The following is a 26,373-nucleotide window of genomic DNA, read 5'->3' on the forward strand; positions in this document are numbered from 1 at the left end:
GCAATAGGAAAGGGAGACCCTAACCCGAAGAGCTTACAATCAATGTGATAAGTAGGGAGAAATTACACAAACAGTAGGAGGGTGTTATGTTAAGTGCGTGTGCAAGGGTTCTGGTCAGTGCATCTGAGATATGTAGTATCAGCCAGCGACGCTATCCTGTGCTTTGTTAAAGATGCATGTGTGATGGACAGGGGCCCAGTGACCAGTAAAATAAAGGTTAAGCTCGGTCCCTGGCCCCTGTATGTTTTTGCTTGGGGCTCAGTACCAAGTAGGGCCAAAGTGACCTAATGACAGTGACATGTTTATTAGATTAAACAGATCAATCCCTCACAACTACATATCTGCAATAAATTACTGCTTTTAATAATCAGCAAATATGCTACAAAGTCAGAGATACAGGCATGTGTCCTGCAGTATGAAACCTCACCTGCTGAATCTTTATGAGGAAGGCATCAATATAATCACGGGGAGCGGCTGGATCCAGGGACTTCTTGTGCTCTTGTACTATCTCCTCCACGTAGCGCACCTGCTCCTGGTAATTTTCTGTCAGCTTGTGATGAGGGCCTGGGAGGATGCTCAGGAGGGTGGGGAAGAAATTGTACAGCTGTAGCAGAGACAGAATGAAGCCTTTTGTGATTCAGGTGCTAGAATTTGTATTGAAGGTGTAACTAGAGTAATGATGCTAAGGGTATGCTGATATTTGCCATGAGGAACCTTCAGCAGTTAGTCAGTATTTATCTAAATTCATCTGAAATAACAAAGCACCTTCTATTTTGAGATAAGTAGGCTAAATAAATTAACCTGGAGGTCAGAGGAAGAGATGTAGTAAGTCTTTGTACGTATATTCTAATGCAGGTTTAAAGGCTTAGTTTCAGGTTCAGGTAACCTGGGCCATACTTTGTTAAAAGCTGGGAGCACACACTATTGTGTATCATAGATGTAGGCCGAAAATGACCTAATGACAGTGAAATGTTTAATAGGCCAAAGGGTCAGTCACAGAGTAAACCAAAATGGCATAATGTATAGTCTCCAAACATCAAAAGTATAAAAAGCTTAATGTTTTCAGTGCCAAAGGCCCGAATACAAGAAATGGAAGTGGAGGGAGCTCCACTTGTAGTTAGATTCAGCTGGCCACTCGGTTGTTGTAGTCAGTCCGATATGTCCCGAAAATAAGAGCAGGTACGTCAATAGGGATCTGAAAAGGTTAAGGGAAATTGAAGATTCCGCCCATAATGTTTTCATCTCAATATTGATCACTTTTAAGTTTTTGCCTGAAATGTATATTGCTTCAATGTTGTCACTGAGAAAAGTTCTCCCTCCTAAAGCAGATCAATAGAAGTTAATCATAGAAGAAAAACAGGTGTAATCTCATTTTTTGACTAAAATCCTTGTAGAGTCTCACAATCTGGTCGTGTGCAGATCTGCTGGATTTCCTACCTGAACCCAAATGTTATCTACACGTCTGAGGTTTTCTGTCATGAGGTCGAGCAGCGTCTGTAACTTCTGATCCTTGTAGTCAAAGCGGTTGCCAAACACCACAGAGCAGATGACGTTGGAGACTGAACGACGCAGGAAGAAAGCGGGATTGAAAATACAACCTAGATGAAGATGGTCAGAAAAGACATGAGCAGTATTTAATGTGCTGTGATACCGCTTTCCCATGCTGGGGAAGAGATCAGCTCTGTTCCAATAAGTGATATGATAATCTTCTTAATGCATAATTTTAACGCCTCACAACGTAACATGCAGAAATTCCGAACTGTAACAGGGTGCCATCGCTGTCGAAATAGCTTGGCAGGGAAACTTGTGTGCAGATGTCACGCCTGTATGCCCGCAGACTTGGCTAGACCCCAGTACTGAGGTGGGAACGGTATGATACCACACACCCACAGCAGTGGGAGCAAGCCCGGAGTGTGGTATGGCGTTGCAGGGCCTGTTGTAAGAGTTGTTAGTTATACTTGCAACGCTTGGGGATGTCCGTAGGAGTAGTCATGTCCATGTGCCAATGTCCAGGAGTCCAGAGGTTAGAATCGTCAGAGTATAAGCCAGGTCCTAGGAAGCCAGAGGTAAGCGAAGTAGTATGTGTAGCAGGGTTCAAGGGATACTAGAGAGCAGAGTAGTCCAGGACAACCAGGTGTCAAATCCAGGGAAATCCAAGATAACACAGGAGCAGGAAACAACAGGAACACAGAAGGAGCACAGCATAGGTCAGGTACACACAGGGAAACAGGAACTATGCAGAGCGAGGAAGAAGTGGACAGACAGGGGTTATAAAGGAGGGCATACCAATAGGAGAGAGGGGAGGAGTAGAGAGAGAAGTGGGAGATGACAGGGATAGGACAGGGAGAGAAGAGGAAGAGACAGAAGGGGCAGTCAGGGGAATGGCCTGGAGGGCTTGGGAGGCGGAGACATGGGGAACAGGATAAGAAGAGCATGTGCGCGCGCCCTCTGTAAGCTGGGGATGCGCGCGCACAGGTTGCAACACAGAGAGGGACCGCACGGAGCAAAGGAAGGATGCAGGAGGAGCACGAAGCCCAGAGAAGGGGAACGAGCGCATGACCTGCGACCACGAGGCGACATGCAGAGGCAGGGAGGAGGGAGCAGGTGGATCAGGGAGACCAGCGGACGAGCGTGTGCACGTGCCCATCGTGGGCTGAGGGAGCGCATGCACCGGTCGCATCACCAGGCGCTTGGAACGCCGCGGTGCGGGCACCACGGAGGGAGGAGGCAACGGGATGGATGCCACCACGGGGGAAGGTAATGCAGGAGAGAGGGAGCGGGAAGGATCATAGGAGGGACTCAGGGACCGCGTGGGTATGCGAGACCTGCGGGGAACGCGCTGTGGCAAAGGGAGAGAGGTGAAAGGCAAAGGAGAGGAGTGGGAAGGAGTAGAAGGGGCAACAGGAGATGGGAGAGAGGGACAAGGAGGGGAAGGAATCTCCTGAGTCGTCACAGCAGAGTTTGAGCCCAGTTTTGAGCAGGTTAATTCAGTGAAGACTGTTCTGATTAGCTGCTTAGCTGGCTCATTAGGTTTTTAAAAAGCATGCAGTATACACTGCAAGTGAAAAGAAAATGTTATCCTATAGGCGCTTTGACCAAATAAATTCTTATAATAAGAATAATATTCCGTGATATTTGATATTTTCAGTGAATAAAATCGAATAGTGCAAAGAATTTGCAAAAAAAAAAAAAGGTGACATGCACTCAATAATATAATTCACAGCTCAAACCCTTTCTGGATTACAAATAATGCAGTGCGACCGGCTGGGCTGTGTGGACATTCTCCCCACTCTACTCAGGTGGGCTTTGCTTTGCTTGTCTCGGCTCCCACGCTTCCGGGTAAAGGTCCCAGGATGATCAGCAGGCGGGCAAGTAGGCAGCGCGGTGTTCAGCTTCCCACTCAGTGAACCTCTGTCTTCCCCTCAACGCATTTCTCCGGGTACACTTGTTTCATCAGGAGCTCCTGCTGAAACCAGTGTACCCTCCGGATGTGCAGGAGCCGAGACGAGCAACGCAAGCCCCGTTGAGGAGAGTGGGGAGAATGTCCACACATACCAGCCGGTTGCGCTGCATTATCTGTACTAAATGCACAATTTCATCTGACACCATGTGAGTGTATCTTATATTTTATTATCTATAGATAAAACGTTTTTTTATCAGTCCACACTGTTTGGTTCTTCACCTTATTTCACAAAGGTTGCCATACCTGTGGACCCAACAAATACAGACAGACACCTTAAAGACACATAATTTGCCACTGATTATGGATATGCATAAAAGATTTGGTAATTTGTGAGTACACACCCTGTTGTATTTTGACAACCAAGAAAATACACTTTATTCACAGACATATTGCACTATATTTTGTATGTTTTTTTTTCTGATATCATATGCCTGTGCTCCCCCAAACATCCGGACTAGTATACACTGCAAGGAGATCTCTAGTCCAAGGACACACCCTGGACTGCTGGAGAGATCAGAGGAGCGACTTCTCTATTGCCAGAAGGTACTGGACCGCTGTAGATAGAAACCCTGCACAAAGACTTACAGAACCGTACCCCAGTGGAAGGTAACTGACCTCAACTCTGTTTGCTAAGTTTGTTGTTGGTAAGGGGCCTAGCCCACAAACAGTAGAGGTATATGGAGAGGAGCAGTGAGCACTCCCAAAATGAGTTAGGCGGTTTGTTTCATTTTCCTGTAAACCCTGTTTGGCTGATCATAAGCTGTTTATGTTGTTAAAGTTGAGGCTAATAAAAGCCTACATTTGTTTTCCCCTTTAGTAAAAATTCCTGTTCTAATAACCTCTGCACGCATCTCCTACCTAACCCTAAAGGGTTAAACATGCAGCAACAACATTTTGTGAGGTCTATGTATCAAGATTGTTTAAACAGAGTAGCCTGACTTTACAAGATTAGAGTCAGGAAGGAATTTATTTTGTCCCCATATGAGGCATGATTGGGTAATGTTTCACTGGGATTTTTGTTTGCTTTTCGCTTGATCAATACACTGTGAATACAAATATTGGATAAGTATCTGTCATCTAAATTTAACATAGGTTGAACCGAAGGAAATATGTATTTTTTCAACCTCATATACTATGTAACTATGTAACCCTCTCCCTGTCCGCCTTTCGCACTCAACAACCCTACGGAACGTTTGCGGAGTGAGGGGGGTGGGAGGTGGAGTTGTTGAGTGCAGATGGTTTGTATAAAGGGAGGTGCTGGGGAGGGGGAGACATGGCTTGTACAGTAGAGGCAAGGGGTACAGGTTTGTTGAGCAAAGGGGGGGAAGGCGGGTAGCAGGCCCGGCCCCAACAGCAGCAGAGGGCCCAGCCGAGTGACGCAGAAGAGTCCAGCCTGACAGAAATTGTGCCTGACCTCCAGTCCCTACTTCAGCAAGACGGGCCCCTGGAGCAAACAGGCCTACGACTCTCACTGTCGGCTTTACTAAATGTCTGTCTGTATGTATATCAGTCTGTTATTGTACTGTGCATGTATCATTGGGTTAATGTGTGTGTGTGCAGTGTGTGTATCTGTGTGTTATTGTACTGTACATGTATCATTGGGTTAATGTGTGTGTGTGTGCAGTGTGTGTATCAGTGTGTTATTGTACTGTGCATGTATCATTGGGTTAATGTGTGTGTGCAGTGTGCGTATCAGTGTGTTATTGTACTGTGCATGTATCATTGGGTTAATGTGTGTGTGCAGTGTGCGTATCAGTGTGTATGAAAACATTAATGCTCGTGTTTATGTGTATAAATGTATACTGTATGTGTACTCTGTATGGTAAACTGTATCGTTTAGCTGTGTGTTAATGTGCTTGTGTATGTATAAGTGTGTCATATGTGCATACAGTAAGTGTGTTAGTGAACTAGTGCTGTGGTTAAAGAGCATCAAGTGTTGGCATTAGGGGTCAGCGGCCATAAATGACAGAGGATTTATTGTCTGTGATTAATCAACCTGTCCTCAAGCAAGGGGATCTTTGTATCAACAACAGAAGTTTTGATACCTTCCATTCACGCTCCATAACTATTAGACGATTTAGTAATATTGTAATATTATTGTATTAACATAGAGTTTGACAGCAGATAAGATTTGCCCACTGTTTGCCTGTTCCTCCACCTGCTGTAACACCTCTGACCCAATTAGATCATTGTCTTTCTTTCATATTTAGCCTTATGTCTATCTCAAGCAGTTCTGAATTTCCTTATAGTATAAGACTCTACCTATCTTGGATAGGTAAATGGCAGATGAGGTTTAATACATATAAATGTAAGGTTATGCATTTGGGATGCAAGAATAAAAAGGCGAATTACAAATTAAATAGAGATATATTGGGGGAATCCTTGATGGAGAAGGATTTAGGAGTGCTTGTAGACAGGAGGCTTTGCAATAGTGCCCAAAGTCATGCACTAGCTGCAAAGGCAAACAAGATCTTATCTTGCATCAAACGGGCAATGGATGGAAGGGAAGTAAACATAATTATGCCCCTTTACAAAGCATTAGTAAGACCTCACCTTGGACATAGAGTACAATTTTGGGCACCACTCCTTAGAAATAACATTATGGAACTAGAGAGAGTGCAGAGAAGAGCCACCAAATTAATAAAATGGATGGCAAATCTGATTTATGATGAGAGGCTATCTTAAATAGATCTGTTTACATTAGAAAAGAGGCGTCTAAGAGGGGACATAATAACTATATACAAATATACAGGGCTCGGCAAATGCACTAACACACTCGCCTGGGGTGAGTGCACAGGCGAGGCAGCGCTGCTCTGATCTCTCCTCTTTTCCCTCTGCTTCAGTCGGAGCTGCGGTTAACTTTCTATTTTTTCACTGGCCGATTTCCAGGAAGTGGAAACACTGACTACATCCGGGTCACAGTTCTATGTCCTACTGCGCATGTTCACACAAAGGGAATCATGGCATTTCAGTTTTATAGACTCCAGTACAGATTAAGTTTCACATATACAGAGCCACCTCTGCTCCCAACCGAGCTCCCTCTGCTCCCTACCGAGGCCCCTCTGCTCCCTACCGAGGCCCCTCTGCTCCCTACCGAGCACCCTCTGCTCCCTACCGAGGCCCCTCTGCCCCCTACCGAGGCCCCTCTGCTCCCTACAGAGGCCCCTCTGCTCCCTACCGAGCACCCTCTTCTCCCTACCGAGCCCCTATGCTCCCCATAAATAACCTCCCTGCTCCCCACAGAGCTCCCCTGCTCCCCTACAAAGCCCCTCTGCTCCCCACACAGCACCTATATTCCCCACAGAGCCGCCTTGCTCCCCACAGAAACCCCTTTGCTCCCCACAGAGCCCCCCTGCTCCCCCACACAGAGCCCCCCTGCTCCCCACACAGAGCCCCCCTGCTCCCCACACAGAGCCCCCCTGCTCCCCACACAGAGCCCCCATGCTCCCCACACAGAGCCCATTCTGCTCCCCACACAGAGCCCTCAGATACCCAACAAAGAGCCCCTCGGATCCCCACACAAAGCCCCTCCTGCTCAGAGCCCCCTTTCTCCCCACACAGAGCCCATTTTGCCCCCACACAGAGCCCCCCTGCTCCCACACAGAGCCCCTATGATCCCCACACAGAGCCCCTCTGCTCCCCACACAGAGTTCCTCTGATCCCCACACAGAGACCCTCTGATCCCCACACAGAGACCCTCTGATCCCCACACAGAGCCCTTCTGATCACCACACAGAACCCCCCTGCTCCCCACACAGAACCCCCCTGCTCCCCACACAGGGACCCCCTGCTCCCCACACAGAACCCCCCTGCTCCCCACACAGGGACCCCCTGCTCCCCACACAGAACCCCCCTGCTCCCCACACAGAGACCCCCTGCTCCCCACACAGAGACCCCCTGCTCCCCACACAGAGCCCCTCTGCTCCCCACACAGACCGCCCCTCTGCTCCCCACACAGACCGCCCTCTGCTCCCCACACAGACCGCCCCTGAGATCTGACACTGAACAAACTGAGCTGGAAAGTGCTTCACCAGAACCCCGACCCTGCATTCTGCCTGCCCCAAATAACACTCTCACATCGTGTTTGTGGGACCTAATAAAGGGGCAATAAATGGGAAAAGTGCAATAACACATCGGGAATAAAATGAAATTATGATTGGGGTCTTTTTTTTTTTACGCTTCTTAATCATTAAATATGTCATTAAATATTAAAAATCTTCTTCTTTGAATGTTGTTATTAGTTCTTCTTATTAGGAATTTATGCCATTTAAAAAAAAATACGATGGTGGAGCCGGGCGGGCCAGGGGGCGAGTAGCTTTTTTGTAATTTTTTTAAGCCCTGCATATACATATTTAGGGACAATACAAGGTGCTTTCAAAAGAACTATTCATCCCAAGGGCAGTACTAAGGACTCGGGGCCATCCCTTATGGTTCACCAGCAACAAAGGAAAGGGTTCTTTACAGTAAGGGCATTTAAAATGTGGAATTCATTACCTATGGAGACTGTGATGGCAGATACAAAGATATATTTAGAAAGGAAAGGTATACAGGGATATACCAAATAAGTATACATGGGAAGGACGTTGATCCAGGGAGAAATCTGATTGCCAATATTTGGAGTCGGAAGGAATTTATTTTTCCCATTATGACTTATCATTAGATGATATGTCACTGAGGTTTTTGTTTGCTTTCCTCTGGATCAATATACTGTAAACACATATATAGGATAAAGTATCTGTTGTCTAAATTTAGCTTGATGGACGTATGTCTTTTTTTCAACCTCTTCTGTTATGTACCTATGTAACCACCTGTGTTGGAAGGCTATTCCATAAATTCACTAAATTTTCCATGAAGAAGAAGTTCTCCACATTTCTCCTAAGCCTGCCACATCCAGCTTCTGAGTTTGACATCTAGTTCTAACTGAAATTATTGTTATTAAATTCACACCCTAATTTTACGGTTGCTGGACAAATCCTATGTACTATATACCGCAAAAACAAGTGTAATTGTGACGTGCATTGAGTTCCATTGGGAGAAATGTGCTATATAAAATAAAGTTATTATTATTATTATTATTACTGCTCTGCAGCATATGTCTATACATAAATATTAACAATAATGTATTTACTCTTATCTTGCAGAACCAGAATCTGTAGACATGGTAGGTTTGAGTTAAAGCCACACCTTGAGTTTCCTGGAATGCCTCCATCAGGAACTGTACCTCCTCTTGTATCCTCTCCTCGATGTTCCTTTTTCCCATTCCAAAATTGCGCAGGGTGGTGATGGAGAAGCGTCGTAACTCCTTCCAGCGCTCCCCATTACTGAAAGCGATGCCTGGGAGGGGGGAGGGGGGCAGTACACCAAATAAGAGCAAAAGTATTAACTCATTTACAGCCAAAGGGGCAACCTTTCTGTGATGTCACTGTGCTAAACAGAAGCTGGCGCAGACAAACCCCCTTTCTCCTCTTTATTGGCTCTGATAAGGTGAGCTAGAGATTGTGTAAAAACATAATTAACCTGCATTCCCCTGAATTTACAAAGAAAATCAGTGCTTTATTTAGAATTACATTCGTTCCATGAAGACAATTACCAGTACATAAAGTTCTTGACAAAATTATGTTTTTTATTGTCAGCTACAAGTGGTTGCATCTTTATGGAAGCAGAACTATCGATGATTAAAAACAAACAAACAAAAAAACAACTATTTCATTATCTCTACTAGTTCCAATTGTATTTTTCATAGTAAAGTGTGCCAGTAGGTTTCCTCTTCAAAGTGCGAAGTGAACTGATGTAAAATAATATTTGTGGGACCTATTAAGATGGCTACTATGAAGCATTTCATTAAAGCTGCTGTCTAACTTCAAATATACAGTCCCTGAAAAAAGAAGAATAGAGAAAGCTGGTTGGTTAATGTCACTCATACAGGATGGATACAGATTCAGTAATCATACGGTAGATTCATATGAATATGAAACTGCAAACTCACCATATCCCTGGCTGGTTAGATCAACTATTGGCAGCTCTGCACGGCCACTGAACTTCTCTCCATGGTCCACCAGTGCCTCCTTTACAGCCTTGTACCCACACAGCACCACTACAGGTTGTGGGCCCAGGTATAATGTGTACACAGGGCCAAACTTCTCACTTAGCTGATGGGAACAGATAGAGTACCTTAGTTAACAGGGCATCATACAATTCATCTGCTACCCAACTGTTATTGAAACTACAGTAGAAGCCTCTCTCCTTCTCTTGCTCTCTAGCTCTGTTTATAGCCCCTATTTAATATGTTGTGAAGTCACGTCCCAGTGCTTGAGAAGAGATCATCTCAAATAAATGTGTAAAATCTTCTCCGCCCGCAGAGATGCAGCTTCAGAGCACATTGAATAATTGTATTCTTCTCTTTTTCAACCTGATTAAATATTGAACAAAACTTTAACATTTTACTCACTGTGAATAAGTCTCATTCACTGGAAGGAAGTCAAACTCAATGCAGTCTTCCATAAATGGAAAGAGTCAGTACACAATGACATGGATGAAGAACTCTAATGTGCATCTGTTAAAGCATCAGTTTCAACGAGGACTAACGTGACTAAATATACCGCTGCCCTATGTGGGACTGACCTGACATGTCACGGTCAACTTCTGGGAGGCACACCCACCAAGCTGGATGCCTAGATTTGTCTCTTTCTATCCAGCCATTCACTATCTACTGGGATCCTCCTTTCTGGAGCACCAAATTACCAAAAAACAGTGCCACAATGCAGATCGGAAAGGGAGCTCACCGAAAAATACTTTATTGTCTAAGTTAGGTCTACCCTGGTTGTCCATTTATACTTTTACAAAGTGAGGTCTACTTCGATGCCTTGATTCAGAGCACACTCAAGGAGTGCCACTTGATATCTGCCGAGAGTGGGGGATTCAATCTCTGACAAACAAGTTCCTGCATATGTAGTCTGCCCATTGAAATCCCCCTTGTTATTCTTTTTCACAGTATATGTAAACCAATGCAGTTGTCATGGCAATAGGAGGCATTGATGTGATGTCAGACAGCCTGGTGAGAGGAGGATATGCACAGATAGGAGATAAATACAGGCTCCAGGGGGCAGATTTCAACCCAGACACTTTTGCTAAAAAGGTGGCTGACTGGGTGATACAAGCTATTATGCAACTCATCAACCATTTTGTCTCCTCCCTCCCCCTCTTGTGTTTTTTTTTTTATTATAATTTATTTCTGTTATTATTATCCCCCAGCCCCTCACAATATGAATGACTATCCTTTCCCACGTGGTTAAATAGGGCTCGAAAAACCATGTGGGTCAGTTACAGTATGCGTAAATTAATGTTCACTACATGCTATTTTGAACAATGTTTGTTTAAATGTTCTTTTTTTTATATATGTAGCCCCGAGGTAAAATTTGGCTCCCTGATCTCCCTCCGCGCTTACCGGGTGGTCGTGGGTGCCGCCGGAGGCAGCGGTGGACCCGCCGGGAGAACGCGAGGGTGGGGGCCATTGCAGGGAGCGGTGCAGGCTGGTTGCCGGGGAGGCGATCGGGCCGTCGCTAGGGCCGCGATCGCGTTGCCACAGGCTCGGCGGCTAGGAGAGAGTGCGCCGCCATTGCGCGTAGGTTCGCGCATGCGCAGGAGGCGGCCAGCGCGCGATAGGACTCCAGGGCTAGGGAGAGGTCGCGCGAGAGTAGGGAAGAGGATAGGAAGGTTGAGGCGGCCATTAGGGGTTCGCGCATGCGCGAGGGAAGCGCGCACGCGGCACCAATGCATTAGGCAGCCCCTGGGAACTACAATTCCCAGGAGGCTTAGGGAGGCAGAGGTCAGGTGCTCCCTAGTGGCCAATAGGGCTGAAGGAAGCTCAGCCCGGGAAAAGAGATACATTTCCCGGGCTTTGCAACAGCAGTCAGGAAGGAGCAGAGGAAGGAGTAGGAAGGGTGCAGGGAGCGCGTGGCTCCTGCATCAGGTAAGGGTTCTCCCTAGATCCCCAGGCAGGCCCCAATTCCCGGGTAAGGGTAGGGGGTAACTGAAGAGGGACGCCTTAGACTGAGGAGGGACGCCTTAGCTAGGGAGGTGACCCTTGAGTGTGGGAAGTGCTGGTTTGGTAGTGCCACAGCGGAGAGTGCTGTGGGCACTGTCAAAGAGGCACGGTGTGCTAGCAGTGGGATTGCTGCGGGATCCAGGTGGCTGTGTGTGATTGCAGCTGTCTGGGTGTGTGTCGCTGCATGTGGTGTGCGCAGTGCGTGCAGTGTGTGTGCACGGTGTGAATCCCTGCAGGCTGACAGTTAAGCTGAATGTTGGCTGCAGGTGTGTTAGGCTGCTAGGATTAGCAGATACAGTTGAGACTGGGTAGCTAGGGGAAGGGGGGCGGTTATTGTCCACAGGCCCTAGGAGTTTTCCCCAAGCCATCCCAGGTTGCAGGTTCTTCAGGGACAGGCCCTAGGTTAGGGTTGCTGTCGCTCTAGCAGTGGTTAGTGATAGGGATAGCGGCGGTTGCTGTTCCCACGCGGTTGGTGTTGCCGTGGTCCGGTTGCAGTTCCCGTTGAGCGGTGGGACCCTCGTTGGGGTCCACCGGCAGAGTACCTGGAATAGGATCAGACGGACGTCTGACCCTTTTAGAAGACAGTGTGTTGCGGTCCCGAGCATCGGAGTGCTCGGAAGGTATCTCTGAAGTAATATATGTGCACCAACTGGGCCCTAGCTTAAAATAGTGACTGCGCAGTCACCCACGACCTCCGTAGGAGTTACGAGACATTGGGTGTGGGGTGATCACAGGACACTGGGTGGGGTACCCCAGACATTGGGTTGATGTGATGCGGGTAGAGCATCTGGTTATGGTTATGCTATGTAATGTGTTATATGTGTGTTAAGTAAAGAGTTAGTATTGTTTATCTATAAGTGTTATTGTATTTCTTACTCAGGGCTATCTTTCCTAACAGGGGATCCTGGGTAAGTGGAGGCGCTGCACCAGGTAACGTTAAGGGTTTCCCCAGGCTCCCAGCTAGCGGAGGCTCAGATCTCCTGGAGCCACACAGGTTATGCAGTACCAGTAGTCCCTTAGAGCAGGTGTGTTACAGGGAAAGGGACCGGTTAGACCACGAGGGGCCAATGTGGGATTGGGTGGGTCGGCCGGTTCACAAAAAGGGCTACATTTGGAGGCGCTGCTGAGATATCAGACCTGGGGTGCCCTGTACATGTTTTTCTAAATTTGTGTCCTATTTTTGTTCCGCCATGGGGAAGCCCTCAAGGCGGAGGAAGCCACGTGCTAAGTTCCCGGCCGCGCGGGAAAATGTTGCCAACAGTCATCCAGGACTGGCGGGAAAACCCGAGCCCCGCCCCCACACTGTGAGTGACTCAGTACAGAGCTCGCACCACTCCCTGAAAGAGAGTACTGGACACAGAGAAAATTGCTCGCCGTCGTATGGATCCTGGCAGACCAGGGCTGGGAGCGTATCCTTTTTGTTGTGTCCATGTACGATACAATTCTTGAGCATCTGGGGTAGTATGGACCTTAAAACTTTGGCGTGCATGGTAAAAATGCGATTGGAAGACGTGAACGAGGAGGGGTACCTAGACTGTTTTTGTAACCAAGGTGACTGCTCGTCTTGTAAGTTGGCTTGGGGACGTATATGTGGCTACTGCAGGGTACCAACCCTGCAACCCAAACTGCCGCAGCCTACCGAACGGCCAGTGGGAGGGGACACTGTTGTAGAAATGGAGTGTCCTTCCCCTGAGGAAGAAATAGACTGCCAGGGGTTACACCGCAATGTGTATGAGTCCTGGCGAGCGCCAGGAATAGATGAAGTTGTGCTAGCGTGTCCCTGCCTGCAAAAAGCCTGTGCCTCGGGAGCAGCCCTGTCGCAGTTACCGCTCGACTTCAAGAACATCGAGTTGGATGGAGAACTGAGTATCCAGTGTTTTATGACAAATTGTGACTGTCCTAGGGAGGCACTGGAGTGGGGGCCTCAATGTGATTGCTGCGGGGCCTGGTTCCTACAGCCTATCCTGCCCCAGGCGGCGGAACCAGCCGATGAAGAAGAGGAGGAGCCGGACCTCTCTCCTGAAGTAAGTGATGAGTGTCCCCAGTCTGTTCTACTTCCAGAGGCCGCCGGGGACCCGTGTGTCCAGACCACTGTGGCAGACCCTCTCAAAGGGGACGTGCAAGTGGAGGAGCAGGAACTTCTGATGGCGGAACCTGCGGAGGAAGAGGCGCCTGATGGTGCTACCGAGGTGGGTGAAGCCGCTCCTGAATTGTCCACTTCAGCGATGGAGGTGGTGGAGGGCCCGTGTGCCCAAGTGAACTTGCCAGACGCTGAGGCGGAGCCGCTGAAGGCGGAGCTCCAGACGTCGGAACCCCAGATGTCGGTTCCAGACCCGGTTCCCGAGCAGGAACCACCGAGACCAGAACCCCAGATTCCGGAAGGCCAGGGTAAGGTGCTTGTACCCCCGCCTATGTGTGATGGTTCTAGCGACCCACCGAGCGTGGTGATGCGCCTGCCGGCGGACCACTCCAGTGAGGTCACCGAGGCAACCGCCTCAACTGATCCAGACCATGATGTGGGCCAGTGTGCCCTGCAACGGCCAGTCCGGCCTATCAACGAGGTACCAGCGGTCCCAGGCATGGGATCAGTACCTGCCAATACCGACCGGGGTAAGTTGACTGCCCCAGGGGTGTCGGGTGTGGGCTCCCCGGTGATCGTGGAGCCTGGTGACTCCAGAGGTAGGGTCACCCGGGCGATGGGCTCACCCCGTCATCGCGTCCTGGTGGAAGTGTCTCCCCCAGAAGATCTCTGCGGATCGTGGAATGAATCCGACCTCATGAAGGTATCCGGTGTAGCGGACCGGAGCGACACATACCCCTGCATGAGGAGTCTCCAAGCTTGGCCTTCTCAAGACCCGAGCCTACCCGAAGAAGTGGTGCCGTCCGCGGACGAAGTCACCGTTAAAGGGATGGTTGGAGCGGACAAAGACTCTGTTGAGACCGCTCTGGTAGTTGTGGCCTCTCCCAGGTGCGCGATGGAGCGCTATGTTCGCCATGTGGTGGATCGAGGAAAGAGACTGAGCCTCTCTGTCTCCCGTGAGACGAGACCGGAGGATCCGGAAAGGGTCAATACCCCGGACCCCTTACTATTTTTTCTGCGAGGGGGAGAAGGTGGGTTGGTGCAAGGGACAGGTCTTGAGCTCCAAAAGACTCACAGGAGTCAAGGTGGGATACCCTCACCCAGTCTGTTAGGGGCACTCCAATCTGAGACTCAGCTGGCCTCGGGTATCCATGCGGGGATGATGTTGGGTACAAATGGGAAATTGCTTGTGTATGATGTACTGTTTACAATGCATTTTCCATTATATAACCCACTGTATGGTTGCTACCCAAGCGAGGGCGTTGGGATTCTGCGAAGGGGAGAATGTAGCCCCGAGGTAAAATTTGGCTCCCTGACCTCCCTCCGCGCTTACCGGGTGGTCGTTGGTGCCGCCGGAGGCAGCGGTGGACCCGCCGGGAGAACGCGAGGGTGGGGGCCATTGCAGGGAGCGGTGCAGGCTGGTTGCCGGGGACGCGATCGGGCCGTCGCTAGGGCCGCGATCGCGTTGCCACAGGCTCGGCGGCTAGGAGAGAGTGCGCTGCCATTGCGCGTAGGTTCGCGCATGCGCAGGAGGCGGCCAGCGCGCGATAGGACTCCAGGGCTAGGGAGAGGTCGCGCGAGAGTAGGGAAGAGGATAGGAAGGTTGAGGCGGCCATTAGGGGTTCGCGCATGCGCGAGGGAAGCGCGCACGCGGCCCCAATGCATTAGGCAGCCCCTGGGAACTACAATTCCCAGGAGGCTTAGGGAGGCAGAGGTCAGGTGCTCCCTAGTGGCCAATAGGGCTGAAGGAAGCTCAGCCCGGGAAAAGAGATACATTTCCCGGGCTTTGCAACAGCAGTCAGGAAGGAGCAGAGGAAGGAGTAGGAAGGGTGCAGGGAGCGCGTGGCTCCTGCATCAGGTAAGGGTTCTCCCTAGATCCCCAGGCAGGCCCCAATTCCCGGGTAAGGGTAGGGGGTAACTGAAGAGGGACGCCTTAGACTGAGGAGGGACGCCTTAGCTAGGGAGGTGACCCTTGAGTGTGGGAAGTGCTGGTTTGGTAGTGCCACAGCGGAGAGTGCTGTGGGCACTGTCAAAGAGGCACGGTGTGCTAGCAGTGGGATTGCTGCGGGATCCAGGTGGCTGTGTGTGATTGCAGCTGTCTGGGTGTGTGTCGCTGCATGTGGTGTGCGCAGTGCGTGCAGTGTGTGTGCACGGTGTGAATCCCTGCAGGCTGACAATGTAAGCTGAATGTTGGCTGCAGGTGTGTTAGGCTGCTAGGATTAGCAGATACAGTTGAGACTGGGTAGCTAGGGGAAGGGGGGCGGTTATTGTCCACAGGCCCTAGGAGTTTTCCCCAAGCCATCCCAGGTTGCAGGTTCTTCAGGGACAGGCCCTAGGTTAGGGTTGCTGTCGCTCTAGCAGTGGTTAGTGATAGGGATAGCGGCGGTTGCTGTTCCCACGCGGTTGGTGTTGCCGTGGTCCGGTTGCAGTTCCCGTTGAGCGGTGGGACCCTCGTTGGGGTCCACCGGCAGAGTACCTGGAATAGGATCAGACGGACGTCTGACCCTTTTAGAAGACAGTGTGTTGCGGTCCCGAGCATCGGAGTGCTCGGAAGGTATCTCTGAAGTAATATATGTGCACCAACTGGGCCCTAGCTTAAAATAGTGACTGCGCAGTCACCCACGACCTCCGTAGGAGTTACGAGACATTGGGTGTGGGGTGATCACAGGACACTGGGTGGGGTACCCCAGACATTGGGTTAATGTGATGCGGGTAGAGCATCTGGTTATGGTTATGCTATGTAATGTGTTATATGTGTGTTAAGTAAAGAGTTAGTATTGTTTATCTATAAGTGTTATTGTATTTCTTACTCAGGGCTATCTTTCCTAACGGGGGATCCTGGGTAAGTGGAGGCGCTGCACCAGGTAACGTTAAGGGTTTCCCCAGGCTCCCAGCTAGCGGAGGCTCAGATCTCCTGGAGCCACACAGGTTATGCAGTACCAGTAGTCCCTTAGAGCAGGTGTGTTACAGGGAAAGGGACCGGTTAGACCACGAGGGGCCAATGTGGGATTGGGTGGGTCGGCCGGTTCACAAAAAGGGCTACATATATAAATGTATAACAAGCATGTACTCATCAATAAAATTCAAGTTATAAAAAAAAAAAAGTTTGCTGCAATGCAAAGCATTCAGTCCCAACAAACTAGGCAGAGCTGACTGAAGCATACAGATCAACCTAGCTCAAAATACTGCTTCTGTACCAAGATTCACTTCTTTCAATCTGGAGCTGAAAATTGCCAAACAGGCCCAATTACCTGGGTCGCGATGACCTATCAAGATCACCAAATAATCAGTTATCCCTCTCACTCCTCTCAAGACAGTCTCCTGCACTTTACATTTGGGACAAAAATATTCTTCAATTTTTGCTTTGTCAGAATACAAGCTTGACGCTGAGAAACCATTTCTATCTCAGCTTGATGCTGAGAAACCATTTCCACAGTGGCTGATAGGCAGAATTTCCTGGTTTATATGGTACTCCGGATGTTCATAAGGGGAAAACATCGCTTTTTTCACTGGATCACAAACTTTACTCTTTTCTGAAAACAATTAAGATGAATCTACCAAAGTTAGGGGAGAGAGTCCCTCAAGATTGTTTGGAATTGGCTAGAAATAGCCTGAAAACTTTGATCAACATGCATTAACCCCAGCGTGCATGATATAAGCACTTAATCCTTAATGTCAATGCGCTTCTTCTTTAGTGCGGCCAGGCTGGGAGCGGGCACGATGGCGCTCGAGCGCCGTGATATCATGTGCTTTGGTTGGACATGTTTTTCCTGGCCAGCTAGTTGCGTGTGTATGGAGGCGTGTCAGGGGGCACGGCCATGACGTCACGCAGCTGGTTCACCCTCATTCGGCAAACCGCTCACTTGACGCGCCAGTGAGCGGCATAAACAATGTGTGTTATCGTGGCAAGCGCGAGGGCCCGCTCAACGTCACCCTGGCTGCAGCAACGGCATAGCAGATACGCCTACAGGAACGCAGAACTTGCTCAGACGGGTCAAACTTTGCAATCTCGTTTTGCACTTTAGCTGCGTCCCCAGCTCTCACTGTACCTTTATCTTCACGGGTATTGGTCTCTGTGGGATACAGACGCTTGGGCAGGGCCTATACCTTCTGCTGTAGTGGAGACACCTGTGATTTACTGGTTCGCAGAGCCTCATTCGGTTTTAACTCTACCGCCATCTTTTCCATGGACTCCTACTGTGACCCAAGTGTCTGTTTTAGTTTTGTAATCTTTTTCTCCAACTTTATCTTTTCTGGCTTCAATATTTTAACTGCTGATTGCAAAGTCTTTGCTGACTCTTTTTCTCCCTGCAGTACTGTAATCTAATTTCTCAGTCTTTCAAGCTTTTTATCCTGTGATCAATGTATTGGTGATGGTGATGGATTTCTGTAGAGAAGCCTTTTCTTCCTCAAACTTTCTTTATTAAGGGTTCTCTCTTTTCCATCTCTAGCAACTGATTATTGAGTACTGATCTTTCTTCTTTGCTCCTTCCCAGCTCCTGTGCAAGTTTGAGGATGTCCTGCAGAACTGCGAGTTGCTGGAATGTGCCAGTTTTAGCTCTTCCACTTCCCTTTTGAAGTTTTTCATTTTCACACATTCTGCTGCCTGTGCCTTGTGCAAACCAGATATCTGTTCCTCATAGGCTGGACGGATGTGCTGAATTTCCTCCTCTAGTTTTCCAAACTCCACTTCTAGGCTTTTCTGCAGCTGTGGTTTCAAAAAGTCCTTTGTCCTCTTGGGTCATTAACATTACAGAGGGGCTGATGAAATACAGCAGTCCTAATGATTGCCCTACAGTATACAGATTTTGGTGACTAGGAACTTTATATTCAATTGTTTACTAGATTCCTCAGACTTACAACTTTTGGGTCTGACTATACAGCATATCAGTGGTTGCCAGCAATTTTCAGCCTACAGCAATATTGCTGCAAGATAAATGTCATAATGAGTGACGTATATGACTGTGAAAACTACTTATTTATTATTGGCCCTATTTCTAAGCAGTAATGGAGAATGATCCTAGTCATTGCACATGCTGAACCATTGGTGTTCTTTAGACCTGGGTCTCCATATACTGTTTCCTTGATTTTTATAATTGTATCATCTGTCCATCTAGTTAAGCACTATTGACTTTATCTTTATTGCATTAAAATCAATTTTAATTTTATTTCCACTCATGCTTTTTTGCACTGATCACTAACAGACAACCCTATCTTGTCTGTCTATAATTGAGATTATATACACACACACTACACCAACATATTGTCTATTAAAGTACAATTCATTCAACCATGTTGCAGGGACAACACGACGATTGGTGGGTTTATCTGAATATAGACTTTTGATTTAGCACCCAAAAAGGTGGAACAAAACAGAGCTTATCTTCAGCATATAAATGGATAGTCCTTGATAAGGGCGTTGCCTTTACACAGAAAGGGCTACTCAAGTCCATGAAGAGTAGGAGTTCCAATATATAAACAAGCATCATTGCATGCTTTGCTCCCTCCAGAGCTTCAGCATGTGTTTCTCTGGTTCAGACAAGAACAAAGAGCACTGAAAGATACAGACGTGTAAGACACTAAGGAGCCAGGTGAGCAGGTTATTCAACTCAGCCTGTTCTCAGACTGGGATTTAACCTGGTCAGTGCTGTACCCGAGGGATATGCAAACTTCCTGCTCTGCACCCCCCCTGCCTGCTGCTCTCATGATCGCCCCCCCCTTACCTTCAATGGAGCATCAAATGATGCTGTGGGGTCAATTGACGTCTCGTCTCCATGGTAACGGGCGTCATTTGATGCCGCGTTGCCATGGAGATGCGTGGACAAGAACCGGTAAGTAAATTTACAGAGTCCTTGCGCTCTTAGTGCGGGGCCTCTCTCACCGTGCCCCCCAATAAAGTCTCGCACCCACCAGTTTGCGCACCGCTGAGTTAACGAATCAAGAAAGAAAGGCCCAAGCCTACAAGTCTGAAGAATGTAATAGAGAGGCACCATGGGGTGCAATTGGGGTTAATTAGAATCCCACCCAAGTTGAACTGGAGCAAAATGGTGTGGAACCGGACACAGATCCTCATTCGAGTAACACGGAAGATGAAGTGGCAAAATACCATTCTGCCGGCCCAGAGAGAATGGTATTTGCCCAAAAGGGAAAAATCGTCAACTGGAAGACGAGAAAAAAAAAAGATGGAAGTTGCACATCTCTGAGAAAGAGGCTTATGCACGGGAATAGTGCACAGGCTGCTTCACTTGACAATGTTATGCTGGGGAAGGGGATATGTGATACAGTCACTGTCTCTGTATGGGCTGTAGTGGTGCAGCTTGTGTGCTTTCCATCCTACAGGGAGTTAACCTCCCCTGGAGAGGCTTGTTGCAGGTGCAGCTAATCAGCCTGGTCTACTGAGTGAGCAGGAGTGTAAAAGGCATACAGAGAGCTGCACACACAGAGACTGCTTTCCCTAGAGAGGGGGGAGAGACAGTGACTTCTCCCCCGCCAGGAGGAAGCTGACTGGCACAGTCCCCTAGGCTTGCTGGACATTGGTCGCAGGGCCTGCTGGCACTGCCTGGTTTGCACACCCAGGCAGAAACAAGGACGTGAGTCTGCTGTGGAAGCAGGACTGTCCAGTCCAGGACATTGGATCCAGAGGGATTTCCTGGACTCCTGTGGGACCAACAACAGATAAGGACTAAATAATGTATATTTGGGTGCCTAAGGATTCTTGATATTGTTGCTAACTGGGTGAGTTATTTAAAGTTGGGAACCAGTTTAGTTGGCCAGCCAATGAGAGAGGGAGCTGATGTTTAGACAGTGTCCTGAGTAGGAGTAGGTATTATTTTTATGATTTATTTTCATAAAGTGATAGTGGGCCTACAGTATTAATGTGTTGTTTAACAGATGTAAATTAACCCTGTATAGCAAAATATAGAATTTCCAGCCTTAATATGGGACACAAAACCCTGCAACGTGATGGAGGATTCACAATATACACATACATACATACATACATACATACATACATACATACAGAGTCACCAACAGTTTTCCCAGGGTCCAGGACTACAGTTTTGATCAGGCCCCCTCCCTCATGTGGGTAGTCTTAGGAGCCTTCCCCCCATGTCCGCGGTCTTGCAAGCCCCCTCCTCTATTCCCCCTCCTCTCCCCATGTATTTCTCTCCCCCATCTCACTATTACTTCCCTCTCTTCTTCACTTACCCCTCTCACACTCCTCTCATTCAATTACCCTCTTCAAACTCATTCCCTCCTACCTCCCTGGTAGGGTGATCAGATTTGTCCTGGCAAAAACCGGGACAAATATCACGCTTGCACAGTTGGCGCTTGCCGACTGCACATTTTTGAAGAGCACATGCCGACCACGTATATGCAATCATAATTTGCTGGCTGCTCGTGCACATGTGAGATTGGCACTTGCTGACTGTGCATGCGCGATAAGTGTTTGCGTGACCGTCAAGCTCCAATCGAGCATGTACATGAGCAATTTGCAAACACTGATCGTGCATGCCCAGTTGGCAAGTTCCCATTGTGCATGCACACGAGCAGTTGGCAAGTGACAATTGTGCATGCGCTGTCAGCAAATGCCAAATGTGCATGCGCAAGCGAGATCTACACGTGCTAATCGGGCATGCACAGTTGGCAAGTGCCAATCGCGCATGTACAGCCAAAGGACTAAAAAAACGGGACCGCACCCTAAAAAGTCAGGACAGAGCCCTAAAAAATAGAACTCTCCCGTCTAAACCAGGACACCTGGTCACTCTAATCCCTGGTTACACAGACAATTCATCCCAATACGCATACAATAAACCCCACAATAATTACCCCCCTTCACAATATACATTCTTGCACTACACCCCCAAATACATCATTACACTACCCCAAAAATATATTCCTACACTACCCCCCAATACATTCTTACACTACCTCCTCCCCCAAATACATTCTTACACTTAACATGAGGATGGTCTCTCTCGCCAGCTGCTGCGGGCCGCTGTCCTGCACCAGGCCACTCTCCCATGCCGGCCTCTCATGCCGGTGGTTATGGGGGGGGCCTGGGCCGGCCCTGAAAAATGGTTTGGGTCCTGACTCTCTCATACTGCTGCCTCTCTCCCTCACTGTCCTGCGCTGGGCCTCTCTTTGATGTCGGTGCGCGTTGGAAGCTGAGTTCAGCTTCCAGCATGCACAGGGACAAGAGTGAGGCCAGGCAGGGGACAGTGAGGCCGAGAGGCAGGCCCGTGGCAGCAGCGTGGGAGAGGTGGGTTCCAGCGGCAACCAAAGCTATCTTCCCAGGCTCAACTTCCAGCACCAGCTGGGCCTATTCAGCAATAGGGCCTGGGCTCTCCTCCACCCCCACCCCCCAAATGTGCGTGTATGCATGTGTGTATAGCTTCATCTGATCAGTCTCTATTTTGCAAGTACCCCCCCTCCCACCAGTGTGTGTGTGTATGTGTGTATAGCATCATCTGACCGGTCTCCATTTTGCCAGTATGCACTGCCACGGGAGACCAGGTTAGTTATACATTTTTACCAGGATCATTCATTGAGCAAAACAATGTAGAGAAATCATTTGTAATTTATTCGGCATAAATTCGCTTGCACACAGTGAAACCCAAAATATAGACAAAAAGACACACTTACTTTGGGGCTGGGATTGAAAACGAAACTTTCCTAGGTTCAGGGACCTCTAAAATTCCATACGCCACCGCTACGTTCTCTTCTCAAAACTTGGTCCCTCCTGACCACGAGTCAGCCCCAATCTCCTGGAACTCAAATCGGCATAAAATCCCAGCCACGGCCGCTACGTTAGATTCTGAGAACCTGGGTGCAAAATGCTGGACGTAGTCTCTGGTGGGCAGGCTTTTCACGCTTAAAATCGAAGCTGGTTGCTTTGCCATTACAAAGAGAGCATCTTTGAAAAACCCACCCGCGCTCTTCCGGCTCTGACTAAGGGGGAGCACACAATCTGATTGGCTCAGGGCTTCTTATAGTATTCCTAGCTTCATTCATAAAATAGAAGCAGACTGGACAGCCAATCAGCACGTGGGAGCCAAGTCGGGTAGAAAAGCCGGGTCAGCGGGGAATTTGAAATAGCCAAGAGACATGTGCAAGCTGCCACATCTCCCCCCAGCTACATATGCATTTACCTGGGTAAATGTTGCATTATGCCGCATATAGGTTGAGATATATTCACTAGTTTTGTCGGGGCGCCAAGAGAGCAAATCTCGAGAATCCATTTAGAGATTTGTTCGAATAACGGCCGCTGCATCTGTATCCCAATGCCAGCTGCTGGGCAGGCGTCCCTAGATCTAGCAGAACAAGTGACATCCTGGAGGACTGCAATTGATCTCCGGACCAAGTACTCTGCCTTTCCCCGCTAACCAAATGCAGTTCACACCTCTGGGCATCATCTGGCTGCTTTGAACCCCGATGTCCAGCAGACATAACGGCGCCTATGGGTTTGCTTGGGCTGCCAGTTTGGACATTGATTCCGAATGTAAAACCCACTGAAATACATTTTAATAAACACCGAGTCTCAGGGAACCCCTTCAGCTATGTGGGACATTAGGTGAGGATCTTGTGATTTGAAAACTATGAGTCTGGGAGACACTGTATGGCCCCAGTGTAACTCACCCCGCGTACCCGAAAATAGTGCGAGTAAGCCGGGGAGAATTATACAGTGGCGACCGCCTTTAGTCTAAATCGGCCGCCACCGCGGGAAGTTTTAAACCGTTTTAGTTTCGGCGCCGCAGGCGCTTTCATTGTTCAGCGCCATTAGCGCTGAACGGGAGATGCGGTTGGCCCGCGGCCAAGTTCGGCTGTAAAAGCAAACAGCCCCGAACAATTCCGGGTAAGTTGTAGAATAAAGGCAGCCGCAACAGTAGGGCCACCGGTAACTTTGTCCCCAGACCTCCTGCAATCAGAATGACTTGCTTTTCACCCCAAAACCCTACCTGAGACTTAGATTCCCAAAGTTTGGAGTCTTTTGGGTACAGGGAACAGAAAAGGAAAAATGCCGTCTCTTTTTGTCTGTCTGCCTTATTTCCCCCTGCACTTTCCCTTTGACTCAGTTTGGACTCTCAGAGTCCCCCAACCTTATGTATGATTGGGGCACCCACACACCATATACTGGTTGTGGGTAACCTTGGCACTAGCTGGGGTACCCCCCTTAACCTAGGGATTCCTTCAGCTAAAGGAATACATTTTTATCCCAGTGCCTCATTCTCCTTTCCGTGTTGTGCTGAAGCAAGTTACACTAGTGGTGAGTCGTGCTTATGTTTTCAAGGGGAGGTATTGCTGGGACAATGTGTCTACATGTATCCAAGAATCAGGCATAATTCCCGGGTACATTTATTAGGGAACCGGTAACTCTGGACCCCAACCTCCTAGGCACATTCGGACAACGGTTCCTCCGCAAACTCCCCCTTTACACAATTACATTGTGTCTTTAGTTCACTTTAATCCTAATTAGAATTAAAATGTATTACAGCCTGCAAAAACCCCCCACTTATCCAGGAAATACCAATAAGATTTATAGACCTCTCCCATACACAGACATACTGTACACAGAGCCTGACAGTCCCTCCACTGATACACTAAGCTTCCTTGTACATTGCAACACACCGCCAGTGCCTCCTCTCCATGTCAGAACAGGAATTTACTGTACAGTATACAAAGCCTGCAGCAGATCACATTGGGTGTGTCCGGGAGGGGTGGGCAAGGCTTGTACGCACACACTCTGCCCTACAAGGTTACATGAAAAGCACTCATAATGTAACAACTTTATCATATACAGTACTTGATTTCCATAAACAAATGGAATTTGACTTAAAGCAAAGATGTGGCTTTTATTGGTTTCTATGCAAATAAATAATTTCCTTTTCACCTGGGACTTTGATTGGGGGAGTGTTTGTTAATAGAGTTTTTACTCAACTTCTAGTTCCTCCTTGTCCCTGTTGAAACCAATAAAGATAAGGGGAAGGGGAGAGAGGGGGAAACGGGAGAGAGGGGGAAAGGGGAGAGAGGGGGGTGGGGGATGCCTGTACAAACTCTTGTTCAACACACATTGACATGAAGCAAAAGAAAGCCACCAGAGGGGAGGGAAAAACCCTCCCAAGTCCCAGCTAACCATATTTACCTAACTAACTTTTAAAATATATTTAAAAATACTTACAGTTTGTGTTACATTTTGGATACAAAAAAACATCACTCGCCGGCATGTGACACTGGTCTTAGGGAGGGGGCGGCCCCAGTAACTTCTACAGCGCACACCTCGGCGTGCGCTGTGAGTTCAAATTCCGCCCCCCCCCCCCCAGTAAATCCGGTACCTTGTCGCGCCCCTTTCCCCAGCGGTGCGCGACATGTTTTCAGGCAGGAAGGGGAATTTAAGATCAGAGTTTGAGACGGAGGCGTGGCCACGGCCCCCCGGCGGTTCAGCCAATGAGGGCAAACCAGATGCGTGAGGTCATGGCCACGCCCCTGCAAACCCACCACCCCACCCCCTCCTGTTGCAAACGCTCCCTCTCCCCCCCACAGACCGCAGATCACGGTGCAGCGCTGTGCACGCGCCGCCCTGCTGGGCGCGCGTGCCACAATGCTGACTGGGACCTCCCCCTTAGGAGAGTGTAACCTTCATGTAACTGCCATTAGTACTATACACTATGGACCAAGGAGAGACTGCTTCTATAATAGCTGTGGAAGTCACACACATTAACTCACCTCTAGCAGACGCTTGTGTATGTCTCTGCTCCTGAGCTGCAACAAGTTCCCTAGCAGAGGAACAGGTTTTGGGCCAGGAGGCAGGCGTCCCTGGCTAGCAAACATCTTCCTGGCTAATAAGAGCAGCAGGCTGGCTATCAGTATGATGAGAGAGAAACTAGTTAACTCCTGGCTCCAGTCCATAGCTGCAGCTCAGCTGCTTGGACACAAAGGCAGGACAGGGGAATAAGGAAGGCAGTAGTATGCACAGGATGTGTCTGCTTTATGCATAAGATAAGAGCCCGCGCATATGCACCGGTTCAAAAGAGAAGTTCCTACAGTAGACAACATGCGTTGCGCCTGCTTAGCTCTTTCGGTGCAGGGGAAGGACCTGCAATATATGTTATTATACTCTGCAATGCCGTTCTGACACCTCTTTTATTGAGGGGAACTACGGATAGGGACATGTTTAAAAGTGCAGTGGAAAGTAGCCGGTTCAAAATAAAACCCCCTTCTTTAGAATTTCACAACCTAATTGTCTTCCTTAAAAGGATTTTAACTACAGTATGCTAAAAGGGAAGATTTGGGTGTTTGTTTTCCTGGAAATTCATTACAAAGTGCTTGTTTATATTGGCCTCTGAATGGGGGTCATGTACACACTCGCTCACGTGATCGTGTTTGTTTGTGAAAATGGTTAGGAACAAACCAGCCGAGCAGTAGTCACACAGCCATCTCCCCCCAGCACACAAAGAGGAGAGTGCACTCCCTCAAAAGGGAACAGCCGGAGTAAATCTAACTAATCTCTAGCCTCGGTTTAGGATGTTTACAAAATACGTTTCAGAAATGATTTAAAGTACTTAAAGGTATCATATTGTGGTTAAAAAAAAGTTATCAATCAATTTCAATGTCACTTTAGAGTAAATGGCAAATGTCACTGCCAAGTATAATATATTTATACTACAGGAGTGCAGGTGACATATATATATATATGGCACTGTGTGCTCATTTGCATGTCATTTCCCAGAATCCCTTGCTGCAGTGGAAGTGCTGTGTGCTGGGTGATAATGGTGAAAGACAGGGTTG

The 26,373-nt window shown here is 48.4% G+C and overlaps 1 protein-coding gene across 3 annotated transcripts in view; it reads right to left on the reverse strand.

Annotated features, from left to right (window-relative positions):
- Positions 1-25,660, reverse strand: part of LOC142498666 (cytochrome P450 2G1-like) — a 40,942-nt gene extending 15,282 nt beyond the window's left edge. Inside the window, exons 1-5 of one of the 3 annotated variants that reach the window (XM_075606922.1) lie at positions 25,312-25,654; positions 9,450-9,612; positions 8,648-8,797; positions 1,438-1,598; positions 428-604 (exon numbers count right to left, since the gene is read on the reverse strand). In XM_075606922.1, coding sequence (XP_075463037.1) covers positions 428-604; positions 1,438-1,598; positions 8,648-8,797; positions 9,450-9,612; positions 25,312-25,494 — 834 coding nt within the window. In that variant the 5' untranslated portion in view covers positions 25,495-25,654. Of the gene's footprint in view, positions 1-427; positions 605-1,437; positions 1,599-8,591; positions 8,798-9,449; positions 9,613-24,766; positions 24,900-25,311 lie in introns of those variants that run through there. The other 2 variants (XM_075606924.1, XM_075606923.1) reach the window with 2 other exon arrangements.
- Positions 25,661-26,373: the final 713 nt, after the last annotated feature.

The sequence above is a fragment of the Ascaphus truei genome, chromosome 7, assembly GCF_040206685.1.
Source record: "Ascaphus truei isolate aAscTru1 chromosome 7, aAscTru1.hap1, whole genome shotgun sequence".
Taxonomy (NCBI): Eukaryota; Metazoa; Chordata; class Amphibia; order Anura; family Ascaphidae; genus Ascaphus; species Ascaphus truei.